This window comes from Diaphorina citri, unplaced genomic scaffold (genome assembly GCF_000475195.1).
Source record: "Diaphorina citri unplaced genomic scaffold, Diaci psyllid genome assembly version 1.1 scaffold226, whole genome shotgun sequence".
Lineage (NCBI taxonomy): Eukaryota > Metazoa > Arthropoda > Insecta > Hemiptera > Psyllidae > Diaphorina > Diaphorina citri.
In genome coordinates, this window is record NW_007377663.1 from 127,676 (window position 1) to 147,477 (window position 19,802).

The window sequence follows — 19,802 nt, forward strand, 5'->3', positions numbered from 1 at the left end:
TGAAAGTTCTTCGAATGACTATTTTGCCGCTTCAGCGAAAACACTATCAGTCACTGGCACGCAAGAACATGCAAATTGTGCTCGGCTGGTACCTTGGTTGGGACGATCAGAGCAGAGATATCTCTCTTTTGGTCGAGTGGGTCAGACTAGGCACTTTAGATCCACTTCTTTTTCTTCGCCTTTCCCCGTGTACAGACGGGGTCGGCGTTTTTCGTCAGCCTCTCAATCAGCCCTAACTAGGGTGATTGCTTTGGGCTGACATTTAATTTTGGCTACAATGGCTACAACAACAATGGAGTATCCACTGATTGATAAATATTGAAGTTCTTCTTTCCTTATGCCTTTTGCACAATTTCATTTAGAATGCTTACCTTTTTTTACTTTCATACCCTCCTATTTCCTATCTAATGCCTCCTCCCTATTCCATCCCTTTTATCTCGGCTCTTCCTCAACCTTGTCTCTCCACCACACTTTGGGTCTTCCTCTCTTATTGAAATAGCAGGGTAAAAGGAAGATCCTTTTTGTGTTTAACCTAACCCTATAATAACACTGGTCAGTGCTCAAATTGTGACAGCTCCTTTTTGTAGCAAGTTTCCATTGACGTTACTTCTGAACAAGTACCAACGTAGCCTATCAAGAATAATCCACGCGTCCCAAACATGTGCCACTCTATTTATGCTGGGTTCAAATCCAAGTTCTAGATCATGAACACTGTGTGATTTATGTTAACGTCTTCTTAGCGGACACTCCTATGTACTTTCTCCAGCGTGAGTCAAATTCAAGGAAGTCTTGTGGGTTCTCTCTGATGTTGAGCATAATCGCGACATTAGACCAAGGCCGTTCAATGAACTACATTCTCGAGAGGTGTGCTCGGCTGGTGCCTTGGTTGGGACGATCAGAGCAGAGATATCTCTCTTGTGGTCGAGTGGCTCAGACTAGGCACTTTGGATCCACTTCTTTTTCTTCGCCTTTCCCCGTGTACAGACGGGGTCGGCGTTTTTCGTCAGCCTCTCAATCAGCCCTAACTCGGCTGGTACCTTGGTTGGGACGATCAGAGCAGAGATATCTCTCTTGTGGTCGAGTGGGTCAGACTAGGCACTTTGGATCCACTTCTTTTTCTTCGCCTCTCCCCGTGTACAAACGGGGTCGGCGTTTTTCGTCAGCCTCTCAATCAGCCCTATTATTATGTTAAGGCGGTCTCTTCCTGATCCCTTGTGTGCCGCGTCCATTTTAATTTAGGACTATTGCACTGCTGCAGACAGTCAATCAGCCCTAACTAGGGTGATTGCTTTGGGCTGACATTTGATTTTGGCTACAATGGCTACAACAACAATGGAGTAGGTATCCACTGATTGATAAATATTGAAGTTCTTCTTTCCTTGTGCCTTTTGCACAATTTCATTTAGAATGCTTACCTTCTTTATTTTCATACCCTCCTATTTCCTATTTAAAGCCTCCTCCCTATTCCATCCCTTTTATCTCGGCTCTTCCTCAACCTTGTCTCTCCACCTCACTTTGGGTCTTCCTCTCTTATTGAAATAGCAGGGTAAGAGAAAGATCCTTTTTGTGTTTAACCTAACCCTATAATAACACTGGTCACTGCTCAAATTGTGACAGCTCCTTTTTGTAGCAAGTTTCCATTGACGTTACTTCTGAACAAGTACCAACATAGCCTATCAAGATTAATCCGCGCGTCCCAAACATGTGCCACTCTATTTATGCTGGGTTCAAATCCAAGTTCTAGATCATGAACACTGTGTGATTTATGTTAACGTCTTCATTTATTTCATTATCTATCGCTTTTATTCTATTATTTATAGGATTTATTCCATTATGTATCACTTTAATTCAACAATTCAAACAACGCGTTCTACAGCACAGAGAATGAATACAAAATTCAAACCGATTAACAACGATTGTTTATTCAACTCTCATTGTTAAACCGCATATGGAATTCACTTCGCCGCACCGGATCGATTAAAACGATTTAAAAGTCTCAAATCTATGTCATTTCATCTGTGTCATTTTCGTGTTGACATAGTATCTCATAACTTTGAATGTCATGACATTCGTTTTCAATCTAGTACATTTCCGGCTAATGTTAAAGACATTCGTGGACTACGATTAGGTATTTGATACGATGTTTATGGACTTCGTCTAGGCATGTGATATGGTCGTATGCCTCTCACGTTATTTGTACACTTTGTATCACATGTGTGAGAGTGGTTTTATTGGCACTACTGTGGATTTTGTTTTCACTAATGTTTCGATTTCGGTGACTTCCTCTCCGATTTTTGCTTTCAAAAGGATCGCTATCGGAATATTATTTGAAATAGGTATGTATGGGACTAATAGGAGGGGCGATTCTTGAGTCTTTTTGTTCTCTTATGCACCCATTTGGTCATTAACTTCTCAATCACCGCGCAAGTAATGTGCTACACCGCAACACTCGCCAAACATGTGAAAACATAAATAAAACCATCAGATCGGTTGAATCATACATAATTTATGTGGACTATGTATAACTTCTCGCTCTTATGTACCTACAAACTATGTATAACTTCTTAGCGGACCGTACTCTTTTCGCGTTTCATTGTAAGTTCCATATCGGATTGTAGGTAATAGTATCAGTAGAACCTAGATTCTCAGAACATCATATCTTCGGTTCGCAAGAACAAATCTCAGGTGGTATAGCTAGGTTTATTTATCACCAATAGAATACTATTTTTAATTTATGCAAAAATGTGTTCTGGAGTATTGGACGGAACCAATTTATCACTTTGGAAACAGATTTCAGTAATCTCTCTCTCAATTGTAAGTTCGATATCGGATTGTAGGTAATAGTATCAGTAGAACCTAGATTCTCAGACCATCATATCTTCGGTTCGCAAGAACAAATCACAGGTGGTAGCTAGGTTTATTTATCACCAATAGAATACTGTTTTTAATTTATGCAAAAATGTGTTCTGGAGTATTGGACGGAACCAATTTATCACTTTGGAAACAGATTTCAGTAATCTCTCTCTCAACAACTTTACACTAGGAGAATGTATTTTCACATTTGGCTGAGCACCGGGCATAAATCTGGGTTTTCTCTGACGTTTAAGATGACTCAGACGCGATCTGCTGGCATAATCTAGCATATTCCGGCTTTTCAGATCCTTGATAGTATCGGTAATCGAGTTTTGTTATTCACGCGTATTTCTGTTGCATGCTTTATGACTTGTGTGGTTTTGTGCAATGGCTCGTTTTCATTTGCGGCATGCCAAATTGTATGTAAAATTGTATAAAGGCACATATGTGTGGTGTTCAAATAGATTCGTGAGATCTGTGTTCTCATGTTGCAGTCAACCCTTATAAAAGAAGGTGATTTCTCAAAATACCTAATTACAATTTTGGCCAAATCGGTAAAGTGTTGACTCAGCTATAGAAGTAAATAACGTTTAAAATAACTCCTTCTATGATCAAGTTTGAATAAATCCTCGTGTAAACCCGACCTAAAACGTCAATATCAAAAGATAAATAATAAAGTCACGAACTTTGTCCAATACGAATGTAATACAACTCTGCAAGACATAAGAATGGCTTCCAGATATGTTAGGAAGTTCTTAATACAAGTTTATAGGCTGGCATGTACCTGCTCGTATTTCTATAGGTATATGAATAGGCGTATTGAAGCCGTATGGATATGTCTATAGGCACATGGAAGTTGATTTCTATAGGTATATGAATAGGCGTATTGAAGCCGTATGGATATGTCTATAGGCACATGGAAGTTGTAATACGTATTAAAAGGTATTACATTGATTAGAAGATAAACCAGTTGTTTGCAGAAGAGGTCATTGACCTCTCGAGAGGTCACTCTCGCGACCTTGACGTAATCCTATGGACATTTGTCGTCGGATTGGTGACTCTAGGCTCGTCTATTGATGACCTGCGTAGTGTAGTGGTCATGGTCTTGCAAGCAGAAGGTCCGGGTTCAATTCCTGGTGAAGTTGTGCTTTGGAATTTGGGTAGACGACTTGGTATTGTGAGTTCTATGATTCTTTCTACGAGTATGCTTAGTCGCTTAAAACGAAAAGCTGAAAAGCTTAGCCGAGAATTGATGTGACTCCTTTTAAAAAGTAATTATTTTATTTAATTACTTGGTTTGTGGCATTACAAGACCATTGCATTGGTATTTGGAGTCTTTGTTTCTTCATTTGTAAGTCCGAAATTTTGATCCTGGGAAGTTTTTCAGTTAGATAGGCTCTTCACTTCTTCAGTTTGAGTTTTATTATTTTTTCATATCAACAGAAAAAAAAATATACCTCCATATAAGAATAGGGTATTAGAAAGTTAGTCGTTCCGAGAACAAACGTCATCTAATCAGAATTTAACCCACCCGCGACCTAGTTCTTTCAAAGCAGATACCTACGCTACCCTTCTAACTAGGCTGGCGAACTTCTATCCTCCCCCCCTTAAGAAGTATCCGTTCAAATTTCCCAAAGATTTCATAAAAAATACACCGTACTCTTTTCGCGTTTCATTGTAAGTTCAATATCGGATGGTAGGTAATAGTAGTATCAGTAGAACCTAGATTCTCAGAACATCATATCTTCGGTTCGCAAGAACAAATCTCAGGTGGTAGCTAGCTTTATTTATCACCAATAGAATACTGTTTTTAATTTATGCAAAAATGTGTTCTGGAGTATTGGACGGAACCAATTTATCACTTTGGAAACAGATTTCAGTAATCTCTCTCTCAACAACTTTACACTAGGAGAATGTATTTTCACATTTGGCTGAGCACCGGGCATAAATCTGGGTTTTCTCTGACGTTTAATAGCGTAGGTTATAACTGTGCTTTTCGACATGTGGTTGTTGCTAAAGGAATACAAAAATTTAGTAATGAGAGGCTTGAAATGGAATCCAAATATTTTGGTTTTGAATCTAACGGAGCTACGGAGCTGTCAAAAAGGATTTTTATTAAAAAAGAAGTAGGTATAGCGTAACTTGACCCAAAACGGCTTCTGAACTTGTTTAACCTACTTAGTTCACGTGCTTTTTTTTCTACCCAGTGAACTTGAATAAAACTTGGGGGAAAACAACAAAAACAATTTGGTAGTTCCTTCAGTATATTAAAACGTTCCTTCTCTTTTCGCTTTCGGGACAATAAGACCTCTCTATCCTATATCTGCGAGAGTAAAGGGGCTTTTCAGTCTCATTCTGGTAGTATAAGCAGAGTATACGAGTATTCTATTCTATTCTATTGCAAGTGAGAAATGTGCTGTTGCTCCATTCTCATCTGCATGTAAGTTTTGTACACTTAAGTGCGGGCTTGAGTAATGTGATTATTTGCTGTGGCATGTCTAACTTGTTCGCTAATGATGGGCGATACTCAAAACGGAGGAAAAATTCGAGAATAAATACTCGTCTTCCCATTTTGCCTGGATCTCAAATTTCCAAGATCGTCAAAATAGTTATTTATCTTCTGCTGAAGTTTGTTTAATGAGTATGACGATTATCTTAGTTAAAAAAAAAAAATATTAAAAAATTTGTTTTTGGGAAACGCGGAAGACATTTTCAGAATAAGTGCGTGTCTACAAAATTAATCAATATTGACCTATGAGAAGAAAAAATAGGTCCTCTTTTAAGGTGTGTCCACACATAGTCAACTGGCCATCGATCGAACGTCGACTGAAACGTCCACACTGCCTCGACAACATAGTTTTATCTCGTCGTTCGACGGCGACGGACGGTTGACTATGTTTAGACACACCTTTATTACGAGATTTTAGATATATCATAGGTTTGGCTTGGTTTGGCTACTTGTTTCTTTTGATTTATCTTTGAATGATCTACTAGAAAACCAAAGACGATGTCTTGACAATAACATAAAGGTGGAACAAACAAAGCCTCACGGACACGAAAAGAAAGAAGAAGATCTGTACAAAAAACATTGAGAAATATTCTCAAAACATTCAGAAAAGTTATTTAGACTAAACTTAATAAAGAAGAGAATTTAAATTCAAACTGTCCCTAATTTTTCGCACTCAAGTGTATGTTCGCGACTATCGAGAACTTATTGTCTGCAAACAGAGGAAACATTGTACAAAGTTTTGAGTGCTCGACAGGTTTTATGGTTTCAATCTTTTTATAATATGTACTTGTGAATTTTTCCATTTGGGTTTTTTTATAGGATTTTAAATAGAGGTATTTCAGTCTTCTCATCGCTTTTAAAGAAGGGATCCAGCTCGTAATATGGAGAGACGAAAGCTACTTCTCCATATAAACACCGAGGAGGACGAGGACGACTCCCCTCCATCATCCGCCAGCAAGTTACTCATCGAATGCCCTCGCGTTGTCTACACAGCCTTCTGTTTCATCATCTTCCTCACGACGTGTCTCTTTCTACTCATCCTGTTCGTGTTTCTTTTCCTACTAAATGATATAAATCGTCACAGTGCAACAGATAGGCCTAGTCACGTGACCACAGTGAAACCCGTCACCACCACCATCTATCGGAACAAACAGTCCATGTTCGAGTATCTAAGAGGATTACATCGGAAGAAAAACAAAACAAAGTCAAAATATTGGAGTAAGAACCTCACGGAAACTTGTTTGGAGATGATCCAGCATGATGAATTTGACTTGAACAACGCTACAAGGAAAAGTCAAAATATTGGAGTAAGAACCTCACAGAAACTTGTTTGGATATGATCCAGCATGATGAATTTGACTTCAACAATGTCACAAGAAACAATGTCTTCTTCACCAAAGCTGCCAATGAAGTCATCGATGAGAAATTTGCCTGCTGTATCGAGTCGACCTTGTATTTGAACCCTTACAAGACCGTGTTCCTACTGAATGTTGCTGTTGAGGGGAATGACAATGCTGAGGTCACTCAACCTGTCAATGACACAAAAGCCGCGTACCAGACACATTTCAACTACTTGAAATCCTTCTACAAGAATCTCAAACTGAAAGACATCAACACGGATAACTTCTTCGCCAGAACACCGTTTGAAAGACTCGACAAGTCTGGCAATGAGAAACTCTTGATGACAATGGTCAAACTCATAACCCTGTGGAAGTACTCCGGGTTGGTCAACTCCAAAGGGAACCTACTCCTCTCTAACTTGTTCTACAATCAGTCGACGATCCTGTTGGAAAAATCCGTGATGTATTCATCATACTCCCAAATATGCTCTCCTGTTATTGAGAAACTCCTGTTGAATTTCAAAACGCTGTCGAACGAACCTCACGAAACCATTGAACAACTGATGAACACTGCGATTGATAATGTCACCAATGAATGTGGTCAATGTGACGTCAAAAAGTTGACCCAGTTTGAAGTGTGCAAGATTTTAAAACCATCCTGCTACTTTATCAATATTGATTCTGTCTGGAAGTCGAATGTTAACATGTCGACGTACTGTCCGAAAATGTACGCTCTGATGTCCAAAGTGTCGGACACAAGCGGTACTGAGAAGAAACCACCTATCCTTGTATCGCTCTGATCTGTCTTAAGAAAAGTGGACACATGAGGTCTATTCCTCAACAACAACAACATTGAGTAATTATTCAGAAGATCAGAAGCCATGACAATGAAAATAAAGCTCCTTTTTGTGTTTAACCTAACCCTATAATAACACCTGTCACTGCTCATTTGGACAGCTTCTTTTTGTAGCAATTTTCCATTAACGTGACTTCTCAACAAGTACCGTATCTTACAACCTACTAATTCGTTAGTTGTGTACCAAAATCCTAAAATGAGTGCCACATTCGGTTGTCAAGGTACTCGTACAAGAACACAACGTTCAGAAATTGTGCACCGGTTGATTGGCGTAAAGGGCCATCAAAGTGTTGTTTTGTTGATGTCTTGATGAGTAGCAATAAAGAAATCAACACGCACAACTGTTGGGACTAATATAGCTCTGCTGCATTTTACGCATTAATTATATCATTAATTTTGTCGAAAATTCAAAATGTTATGTTTAGGTTAACTTTCTGTCGGTTTAATCGTCAAATTACAGGGATTTTAGTCTTGTCGAAAAGTTGTGTTTGTTATGTTTAACTTGAATTTCCGATTTAATCGTCGGATTACGGGTTTTATACTACAGTGACCCGACCATCTTTCAAAAACCCATGTCAATGTCCTCACTATACTCATGATGATGCATAGACTATAAATCTATCAAAATCTCACACTTTGCTACATATAAGATCAAAACTTTGACACCTTAGTGCTCTTAAGGCTCAATTTGGCTTAGTGTGTTATAGTGTTTGACATGAGAGTGTAAATATTTAAATTCAATTCCCCTTTATCTTGTCATCTTGACGTGGCTTCTTGAAAGCCTGTATGAGTTAAGTGCTCTCTTCAGATCTTGATGAAAGCAAAAGAATTAGATATGTTTTATTGATTTTGACAAATTGGCCTTGGACTTCTATTATTGCGGTCAAAGTCTCAAATAAATGAGGACAAAATTCCATGCCTCAGCTGATAAATAACACGCGCCCTCCTGTTTATCAGGTGTTGACTCAGCTATACGAGTAAATAACGTTTAAAATAACTCCTTCTATGATCAAGTTTGAATATGTCCTCGTGTAAACCCGACCTTTTTAAACGTCAATATAAAAGATAAGTAATAAAGTCACGAACTTTGTCCAATACAAATGTATTAATGTAATACAGCTTTGCAAGACATAAGAATGGTTTCCAGATATGTTAGGAAGTTCTTAATACAAGTTTACAGGCATGTAATCGTATTTCTATAGATATACGGGATCAATACATCTTCTTAGGCGTATTGCAGCTGGATTTGTCTATAAGTCTATAGCTATAGGCACATGGAAGTGTAATACGTATTAAAAGGTATTACATTGATTAGAAGCCAAACCAGTTGCAAAAAAGTTCATTGACCTCTCGCGACCTTGACGTAATCTTAGGGGCATTTATCGTCGGATTGGCGACTCTAGGCTCGGTTATCGATGACCTTAGTAGTGTAGTGGTCATGGCCTTGCAAGCAGGAGGTCTGAATTCAATTCCTGGCTAGGTTCTGATTGGGATCTGGGTAGACCACTTTTAACTTTGTATTGTGTGTTCTGTGATTCTTTCTACAAGCATGCGTGAGCTCACGTGATATGAAGTCGTTCCGAGAACAAATCAGGATAAAACCTGCCCGCGACCTATTTCTTACAAAGCAGATACGCTACCGCTACCCTTCTAACTAGGCTAGCGAACTTCTATCCCCCCCTCCCCCCCTTAAGAAGTATCCGTTCAAATTTCCCAAAGATTTCATAAAAAATACACCGTACTCTTTTCGCGTTTCATTGTAAGTTCCATATCGGATTGTAGGTAATAGTATCAGTAGAACCTAGATTCTCAGACCATCATATCTTCGGTTCGCAAGAACAAATCACAGGTGGTAGCTAGGTTTATTTATCACCAATAGAATACTGTTTTTAATTTATGCAAAAATGTGTTCTGGAGTATTGGACGGAACCAATTTATCACTTTGGAAACAGATTTCAGTAATCTCTCTCTCAACAACTTTACACTAGGAGAATGTATTTTCACATTTGGCTGAGCACCGGGCATAAATCTGGGTTTTCTCTGACGTTTAATAGCGTAGGTTATAACTGTGCTTTTCGACATGTGGTTGTTGCTAAAGGAATACAAAAATTTAGTAATGAGAGGCTTGAAATGGAATCCAAATATTTTGGTTTTGAATCTAACGGAGCTACGGAGCTGTCAAAAAGGATTTTTATTAAAAAAGAAGTAGGTATAGCGTAACTTGACCCAAAACGGCTTCTGAACTTGTTTAACCTACTTAGTTCACGTGCTTTTTTTTCTACCCAGTGAACTTGAATAAAACTTGGGGGAAAACAACAAAAACAATTTGGTAGTTCCTTCAGTATATTAAAACGTTCCTTCTCTTTTCGCTTTCGGGACAATAAGACCTCAGAAGCAGAAGTGCCCGCTATCAAATCCGGCCCGATGGACCAAAAATAAAACCGTTACGTGATTCCCGTAATTAACGAACTATAACACTAATTAATGTCTACAAGAAAGGGTCCAGTATGTTGTATTGTTGACATTGACCATGTACTTTGCCTCGTGCTTGCTTGTCAAGTTTATGTACGAGATACCTATTTACATAATATCTATTTCCATAGTAAATATCTATTTACATAGTACATAATGACTATTTACATAGTACATATTAATATCTATTTGCATAGTACATCGGAATCAGGTGCATAAATCAGCTTACGTACAATCTACTGATTAAAACGAGAACTTGGCTCACCTGTTCAGAACTTCAGAATCCAGATGATCTCTTCTGTAATATTCTCTAATCAAATGATTCAGCAAATTCATGACGCATGGAATCGTGCGGATAATGTCATAAAAATCGTATAAAACTAAATGCAATCGTATAAAATAGTATAAATGCAATATTGATCAACGGATTTACAAAGACATAGCTGTCACAAAACACTTCATTGCGTGAACGGTCTAAATGCATCCGTTGTCGGATATACACAGTCATACCTGTCATAAAACGCATCAATGCGTGAATGATCTTTTGTGCGTAGAGGTCTCACGATGCGTTTTCAAAAAGGGGTCAGACCTCTACGTCTGATTGGAGCTATTGTAATCTGAAAGTTGGTAAAGTTCGCTGACATGGGACTGATTCGGAAATCAAAACTGATTTTTGATCGTACAATACTACCTATCTCCTATGCACCTATGCTTATGCAGTCTAGGTATGCCTAAGAGCAACTGTGGAAAATCCCGTTAAGTTGGGTGCCATTAATAATTTTGTAAAGCCATTGCTCATGGCTCAGTAAAGCCATTAATAATTTTGAGGAAACCAGTCGGCTCAACAGCTGAAAATGTCGGAAATTTTTCGGTGTTTTCCGAGTGCTCGACAGGTTTTATGGTTTCAATCTTTTTATAATATGTACTTGTGAAATTTTCCATTTGGGTTTTTTTGTAGGATTTTAAATAGAGGTATTTCAGTCTTCTCATCGCTTTTAAAGAAGAGATCCAGCTCGTAATATGGAGAGACGAAAGCTACTTCTCCATATAAACACCGAGGAGGACGAGGAAGACCCACCCTCATCATCCGCCAGCAAGTTACTCATCGAATGCCCTCGCGTTGTCTACACAGCCTTCTGTTTCATCATCTTCCTCACGACGTGTCTCTTTCTACTCATCCTGTTCGTGTTTCTTTTCCTACTAAATGATATAAATCATTATAAATAACTTGCATCATTTCGGTATATTGGCAGCTTTTTTTACGGGAATGGAATGCTCTTTGACATCTTCCGTGAAGACAAAAATGGACAATTAATTCATGTCGGATGGCAATTAGCATCAATGTTGTTATATTGTTGTTGACCTGAGTCTAAAAATAAACAATCAGGTTTGTACAGTTTTGTAGAGTTGGTTAAACTGGACAATTTAAAACGGTGCTTCCGATGCCATATGCCAAGTCAAAATATTGGAGTAAGAACCTCACGGAAACTTGTTTGGAGATGATCCAGCATGATGAATTTGACTTGAACAACGCTACAAGGAACAATGTCTTCTTCACCAAAGCTGCCAATGAAGTCATCGATGAGAAATCTGCCTGCTGTATTGAGTCCACCTTGTACTTGAACCCTTACAAGACCGTGTTCCTACTGAATGTTGCTGTTGAGGGCAATGACAATGCTGAGGTCACTCAACCTGTCAATGACACAAAAGCCGTGTACCAGACACATTTCAACTATTTGAAATCCTTCTACAAGAATCTCAAACTGAAAGATATCAACACGGACATCTTCTTCGCTAAAACGCCGTTTGAAAGGCTCGACAAAGCTGGCAATAAGAAACTCTTGATGACAATGGTCAAACTCATAACCCTGTGGAAGTACTCCGGTTTGGTCAACTCCAAAGGGAACCTACTCCTCTCCAACTTGTTCTACAACCAGTCGACAATCCTGCTGGAGAGATCCGTCCTCTATTCATCACACTCCCAAATATGCTCACCGGTTATTGAGAAACTCCTGTTGAATTTCAAAACGCTGTCGAACGAACCTCACGAAACCGTTGAGCAACTGATGAACACTGCGATTGATAATGTCACCAATGAATGTGGTCAATGTGACGTCAAAAAGTTGACCCAGTTTGAAGTGTGCAAGATTTTAAAACCGTCCTGCTACTTTATCAATATTGATTCTGTCTGGAAGTCGAATGTTAACATGTCGACGTATTGTCCGAAAATGTACGCTCTGATGTCCAAAGTGTCGGACACAAGTGGTACTGAGAACAAACCACCTATCTTTGTATCACTCTGATCTGGCTCAACAAATGTTTACACATGGGGTACATTCCTCAACAACGACTAACTTGGATAATTATTTAGAAGCCAAGACAATGAAAAAGAAAGCTCCTTTTTGTGTTTAACCTAACCCTATAACCTGACACTTTACGACAGCTTATGCGGAAGTAGCTAAACAAATTGCGCGCAAAAAAGCTCTTTAGAAATAGAAAATTGTTTCGTTCACGTTTGAGACCTCTTGGATTCATGTGATTTCATGTAGTGAGGAGCTTTTACTCGTGAAACTGATGGTAGAAACTCACTACCATCACGTCACACGTCACGTGAAGTCATGAGGAGTGAGAAAGATGTAGTTCAAAGTTTTGCCATGATATTATTGAATATTATTCACCGGACGTTTCTACCTTTACACTGAGGACATTTTTTTCTGTATGTATGAGCGTATATCTGTTTCTTATTCTATGGGCTGATTTCGATGTAATTTTGAAAAAAATGTCCCACACAGAAAGGAAAATTCCCGTATTTTTGGCTACATTGGATCTTTGTAGCGTTTACGCTACAATTGAAGAAACTAATAAAGGTTATTGGAACTTACCCTTCTGGAAAAACAGAGAGGCCAAAAGGCATAACGACGTCCCCAGAGACGACGTCATAGTTACGATGAAACCGTCACGTCAGGTGTGCCAGGCGTTAAGTTCTTGGAACTCTGAAACATTAGATAATAAAAGTGTTTGTAAGAAACGTGCAGGATAACGGTACATTTTTCTATTTCGGGAAACTTTCGAAAACGGAACCGATTCCGATGGCGCACCATCTTCGTTTTCTTATGTTCAGTATAGGTGTTCTTTCAGTTTCCTAGAGGGAACCATTTCTGTTTCCCAAAGTTTCCCGAAAGGAAAGTGCGTGAAAGTGACGAGATTTCAGAGGATCACTGTCCGAACTAAATCCGGACACTTTTGGATGGAGGAACCCTTTCAGAAGAACCCTGCCACCTAAAAGAAAGGCGAAATTTCATGAATTATGACGTCACAAGAAGGCCAAAGACATTCCATCATCCGGTTTGGACAAGAAGAAGACATCCCCGTTAGCATCAGCATCAGTACCACTGGGTCACGGTCGTTTCAACTTGTTTCCGAATAAATTACATGGGAATTCTCCAGGGGACAAAATTGGCAAGCGTCCCAAAATACAATCGAGATAACGGGTCCAGAGCGAGGCAGGCCCAAAACAAGATCATCTTTGGATGGAGGAACTCTTTCAGAAGAACTCTGCCACCTAAAAGAAAGGCGAAATTTCATGAATTATGCCGTCACAAAAAGGCCAAAGACATTCCATCATCCGGTTTGGACAAGAAGAAGACATCTCCGTTAGCATCAGTACCACTGGGTCACGGTCGTTTCAACTTGTTTCCGAATAAATTACATGGGAATTCTTCAGGGGACAAAATTGGCAAGCGTCCCAAAATACAATCGAGATAACGGGTCCAGAGTGAGGCAGGTCCAAAACAAGATCATGTATCTTGGTGATATTTCAGGAGACTGTTTGTAGTGGCGTGTCATCCATAGGAGCTAAGGAAGCGCGTTTTTTGCGCCCACCAGCCGAGTTAGCTTCCACCCGGGGCGGATTTTATCCTGAACGGATAATGTTCGTTCTCGGAACGGCTGGCTTTCTCCTATCCTGTCTTCCTTCTTCGATTTCTCCTTTATGACTTGTGTGGTTTTGTGCAATGGCTCGTTTTCATATGAGGCATGCCAAATTGTATGTAAAATTGTATAAAGGCACATAATATGTGTGGTGTTCAAATAGATTCGTGAGATCTGTGTTCTCATGTTGAAATTTGTTTGAAACCCCCTCTATCATATTTTCATGTAGAAAGAAGGAGATCAAGCAATCCCAAAATTATGCAAGGGAAGGTTCAGAGGCCCTTGTCAACGAAAAAATTGCATCAGTAATTCCAAAAACTTGAGCCCAATTTTAACCTTGTTGCAATTAGGTATAACGTTGAACAATAACGAAATTCTAAACTGCCAAAAACTCACTATTACACAAATGAGCATCTTCATTTAGCAGCTCACTGATTAGACAAACCTAACGAACAATTCCTACCTGGCTTAGACGGCAAGCTTTTTATCATGCGGATCTGTACATAAGTTACAACCATGATTAAGCTCTGCCATTGTTCTTCTCTAGCGACCAGAAATCACACAAACTTAGCCATCCATGTTCTTTCAATTTTTCAATTTGTTGGAATCCTTCAGAATCTTCAGATTGGCAAAAACAAAAGGCTTCACAATCTTCCAGTGACTTCCGGATGAGGATTAGTAATTTGAATAGGTATTTCCTATCTGGCTTAGTTACCTGGGGATCTTTTCCTAAGATAAATATTAATTAGTTAATCCTTGGTGGCATCATCAGCATCAATCTCGTCAGGGAATTAGTCAAACCTCTTCGAAAAAAAAAAATATAATAATAATAATAATAATAATAAGAAGAAGAAGAAGAAGAAGAAGAAGAAGAAGAAGAAGAAGAAGAACTCTGTAGGCCCGGCCATAAGACAATGGATTTATAGCTTCCGCTTTTGAAAATCCCACAACACACCACTACGTCTAATGACTGTTTTGGTTTCAGAGTATCGCTTTGATATTGAGACTAGCTTGTAAACTGCGATAACATCTCAATCGGGTGTCTTGAACTTTGTTAGTAGGTCTGTAGGTACTTGGAGGAGGTTCAAATATTGAAAATAATAATAATAATAAGAAGAAGAAGAACTCTGTAGGCCCGGCCATAAGACAATGGATTTATAGCTTCCGCTTTTGAAAATCCCACACCACACCACTACGTCTAATGACTGTCTTGGTTTCAGAGTATCGCTTTGATACTGATACTAGCTTGTAAACTGCGATAACATCTCAATCGGGTGTCTTGAACTTTGTTAGTAGGTCTGTAGGTACTTGGAGGAGGTTCAAATATTCTGCGATTAGAGCATTTGGAGTTGAAAGTATGATTAGAGCTTTGGAGTTATGTAGAAGTGGGATTGATTTGTCACTGTCTGTTTGCTGTCATTGGTTCCTGTACATGTCGTTCGCTAGTAAGTTTATAGTGATGTTGCAGACTTGATCTTTTTTTTTACTACACCTTTGATAAGCAAACATTGAAAAGATTTATACAAAGGTATGCTGGATTAAAATCAGATTAATCCCGGATGTGTGCCCTGCCGGATTTTAGAGGAAGGTAGAAGATGTAAGCGCATGGATAAAGTTTCCTAAACATGGATAAGGATTCCAAAGCAGTTAAAAATGCACTGGTTATAGGTATATTCAGTAAAAACTTCGAACTTAGAATTTACTAATGACTTGGGTAAACTACAACCAATTCCGCTATTTCTGTTTACTTCCAGTAAGAATCCACAAAATGCACTCTGCAAAGCTCCAATCCTCCATCTGTGTCAGCAATGCAAAGACCATCACTCCAGCACGTGGCTTAGGTAAGAATATTCCTCCCAACAATCAAAGAAGGCTCATGACAATAAGATTCGATGGGCTCCAATCCTCCATCTGTGTCAGTAATGCAAAGACCATCACTCCAGCACGTGGCTTAGGTAAGAATATTCCTCCCAACAATCAAAGAAGGCTCATGACAATAAGATTCGATGACTCCATAGCTCCATATTTTGAAAAGCATTTGATATTGTTAACAATTAAGAATAGCTTCTTATTTTCAGGTACCAAAAGTACTTGATATTATTTAACACCTATATTCCTATGTAGCATGTGAAGACACTGTGTGTGTGTACACGTCAGGTAATTATATTGGTACCCAGCAGGGCCGTATTTAAGGTGGGGGGCCTCAGGGCTTTTCTTTCTCCCCTCACTGTTTGTTTACCGTGCCCCCCTCACTAAAATCCTGGATACCGACCTTGGCCGTTCATGGGGGGGGGTTCCTGTAAACGTGTAAACACAACACATTAGGACCTTTAATTTCTCTCTCTCTCTCTCTCTCTCTCTCTCTCTCTCTCTCTCTCTCTCTCTCTCTTTTTTTTTTTTTTTTTTTTTTTAGAAACAAACAAACTAACAGACAAACACAACAAAGTACTCCAGATAAGAAAACCCAGTACATTCCGAGTTGTGATTTATTCATTCAATCTGTGAATGCTTTTATCATATTTAAAGGATTTTTCCTGAAGGGGCCAATTGTTGGACTCAGCCCCAAGGTCCGGTAGGCCCTGAGACTCCCCTGGTACCCAGAACTGCAGTTTGGTATTGACTATTAACCATACTGTCCTTCAAAACGGACATGTGGGACAATGGACCTGGCCTTGATCAGGAAATTGATCTACAGGTTGCTCAGAAAGGACAATACTCGTAATAATTGTTATTAGACATCTTGATCATCAGATCGTTATACCTTATACCTACATCTTGATCATCGCGTTGAATAGAGACCATTGGACTTACTGAAGCTTTAGAATTTTTTTTATATATTTATACTTTTTATTAGGTGTAGAATACCTACTAGTACGTAGTCATGAAACGTAAATCAAGAATTGAGCCTGCGGGTGGATTTGTTTCAAGATTGCATTTAGTTTCGGGCATTTGTTTGCCGTATGTGGCATGGCTTTGTTTATCGACTGGGGTCCTCTCAAAAAATGGCTGTGAGCACTTTATCTAATGTCCCGAATGAATGAATGACTTATTTACAAATCGATCACTATTGATGACCCTCAATCGAGGTCTTAGCAAGATCAACTCTAAAACAAAAGATTAATTAGATTAACATGTTGGTTCGGGGCAACATGGTCAACAGCCAGTGGCAATAACACGTTGAACCAGTTTCCAATTGATCACTGAAGCAACGCTGCGCGTGGTTAGTATCCGGCAATCGCTTCCTGGCTTTTCCCGGCCCCACTCAGGTTTTGTTAGATTAATGTGAGGCGGGCAGCTTGTCGCCGAATGAAGGAAAACTCCCGTCACTAAAGATTAAATTTAGCTGTTCTACAGTGACGATAATCTTCTATCTAAAAATGTCTCATAGGTATGTTTCGGCAATATAGGGTATATCCGTCAACCCGTCAAATCTATAACGATTTTTCTGATTCCTACCTCCAATCAGCCGGTCCGAAAAGTGGGAGTCAAATCTTGTGAACATCAAAACATAAATGAATCAGACGGGAGACCCATAACGTCCATACAAGAATAGCCATAGCGCCATTGTTGCAGAAAACATAATTCAATATTGTACCCCCCAAAAAATACCACTTCGTGGCATAAAAAAGACCCCGCCAAGTCGTTCCTCCCAAAATAAATCAAGTGCCCACAAAAAACTGTCCCTAATTTTTCGCACTCAAGTGTATGTTCGCGACTATCGAGTACCTGATGTTGTCTGCAAACAGAGGAAACATTGTACAAAGTTGTCATGATATATGTAGAACCAAAGAGTTGTCAACACATCAATCATGACAAACATGAAACACGTCTAAAATCAACAAAAAGTTCAACGAGCAAAAAAGTCATTAGTTAAAGCCAAAATAGCAACATTGATCTACAGAAAGACAGAAACCCCTACTGAGAACAACTTTGACGGAGGAAAATTCTAAAGCCTTCAGATTTTCTTCAAAGAAAAAACCCTGTAAAAGGAAGTTGTACAGAAATACCTGAAGATATGATGTTCATGATGAAGACTTCACTGAAGTTCATTATGGAACACGCACAACTGTAATAGCACGAGTCAAAAGTCAAGAGGAAGGTTGCCATTTTTAATAGCATTTTCATCCTCAATTATGGACCACTCTAAATTTTGAATCCAATAAGTAACATACAGGGTTCGCAGAAATATCTGTGACGAAGATGAGTCAGAGGAAGATTATGATAAACGTAGGTAGGTAGCAGCTACTTTTGATTAAGGCAAACGTAACCTTGAGGGAAATGCTTTACGAATACGACATGATTTGTACTCGAACCAACATCCTTCAGGACTCGAATCAACACCAATCTCTGCAGGTAGGGCATTTACTAACCACATTTTACACTATGGACTTGGAGGTCTTTATTTTGAAGAAAAGAAGCTCTTGGAAATCAAGACCTGATATGTAAGTATAAGATCTAAAAAGAAGACGAATTCTTTGGAAACATTGCCCTCAAAGTGAACCGATTATTTATCAAACCAATTAGAAATCTTCTGGAAACCAATTAGAAGCAAAAGATGTACATGCTTTCTCAAGAGAAATAGGAAAACAGTGGACATGCAGACATGTCCACTGTTTTCTTAGGTGATTAATTCATGAGGCAATTTTTAAATTGTAAAAAACTTGTTCAGGAATTCAGTGCAGATAGGTTAAAAGCACTAGAGAAGATAGAAAAACGTGTAGGAGATAGGTTTGTAATGTTATGAAATATTGATCTATTAGAAGGAAAAATAAAAACAACAAAAAGAAAAGAAACAAACTAACAGACGAACACAACAAAGTACTCCAGATAAGAAAACCCAGTACATTCCGAGTTGTGATTTATTCATTCAATCTGTGAATGCTTTTATCATATTTATCATCAGATCGTTATAGCTACATCTTGATCATCGCGTTGAATAGAGACCATTGGACTTACTGAAGCTTTAGAATTTTATGTTTATACTTTTTATCAGGAGTAGAATACCTACTAGTACGTAGTCATGAAACGTAAATCAAGTATTGAGCCTGCGGGTGGATTTGTTTCAAGATTGCCTTTAGTTTCGGGCATTTGTTTGCCCGTAAATGCAGTTTCTTTGTGTTATTATGTCACAACTCACAACTTTGGTGCTCACTGCAGCATTGTAGGATTTTCCCAATATCTCAATAAACCTATCATCCAATGTTTACCTACCATGCTGGCACCGGTCGCTATGCGCATTTATATGTCATAGCTACTCATTTTCCTCTGGGGCATTTTGGCCCACCGACCTACATATTAAATAGAAAGGTGAAAGTGGCCCAGTCATGAAAACCCCACATTCTCTGAAAAGGGAACGCTGATTGCAATCATTTATCAAATTCGTAAGTCCCACACAATAGAAACAAAATTGAGCATACAACAACATAGGTCGAGGAACTTGGAGAATGTACGAATGTGTTCCTAGCGAAGCTCCAAGTTCTGGGTCAATACCATGTGAATATTAATGATGACAAATTAAACAAATATGGAGAAGACAAACATGGTTAGAGAATGGCAGAATGGGACTTGAAATCAGAATACGGGATTTAACGGAAGATCTAATAGTGGCACGACAATATGACAAATGGAAAGGGATTTTTCCCTCCTTCTGGGTATTAAAAAGTAGTGTGGACTAGAAAATCATACCTGAAATTCTACCCTCTGGCCGGGGGACTATAAATTGAGATGGTCCTCAAGATGGTTGATCTTGAGAACCGATTCATCCTGTGGGTCAGGACGAGATCAAAATATAGCACCAACAAAAGTAAGAAAACAACAGGAGCAACACCAACATCAAAACCAC

At 38.9% G+C, this 19,802-nt stretch overlaps 1 protein-coding gene across 1 annotated transcript; it reads left to right on the forward strand.

Moving 5' to 3' along the window:
• The first annotated feature begins 6,110 nt into the window (after nucleotides 1-6,110).
• Nucleotides 6,111-7,611, forward strand: LOC113466199. The gene is made up of 2 exons (XM_026821393.1): nucleotides 6,111-6,572; nucleotides 6,662-7,611. The coding sequence occupies exons 1-2, from the start codon at nucleotides 6,244-6,246 to the stop codon at nucleotides 7,500-7,502; spliced, it is 1,170 nt and encodes a 389-aa protein (XP_026677194.1). The 5' UTR covers nucleotides 6,111-6,243; the 3' UTR covers nucleotides 7,503-7,611.
• The last annotated feature ends 12,191 nt before the right edge of the window (nucleotides 7,612-19,802 follow it).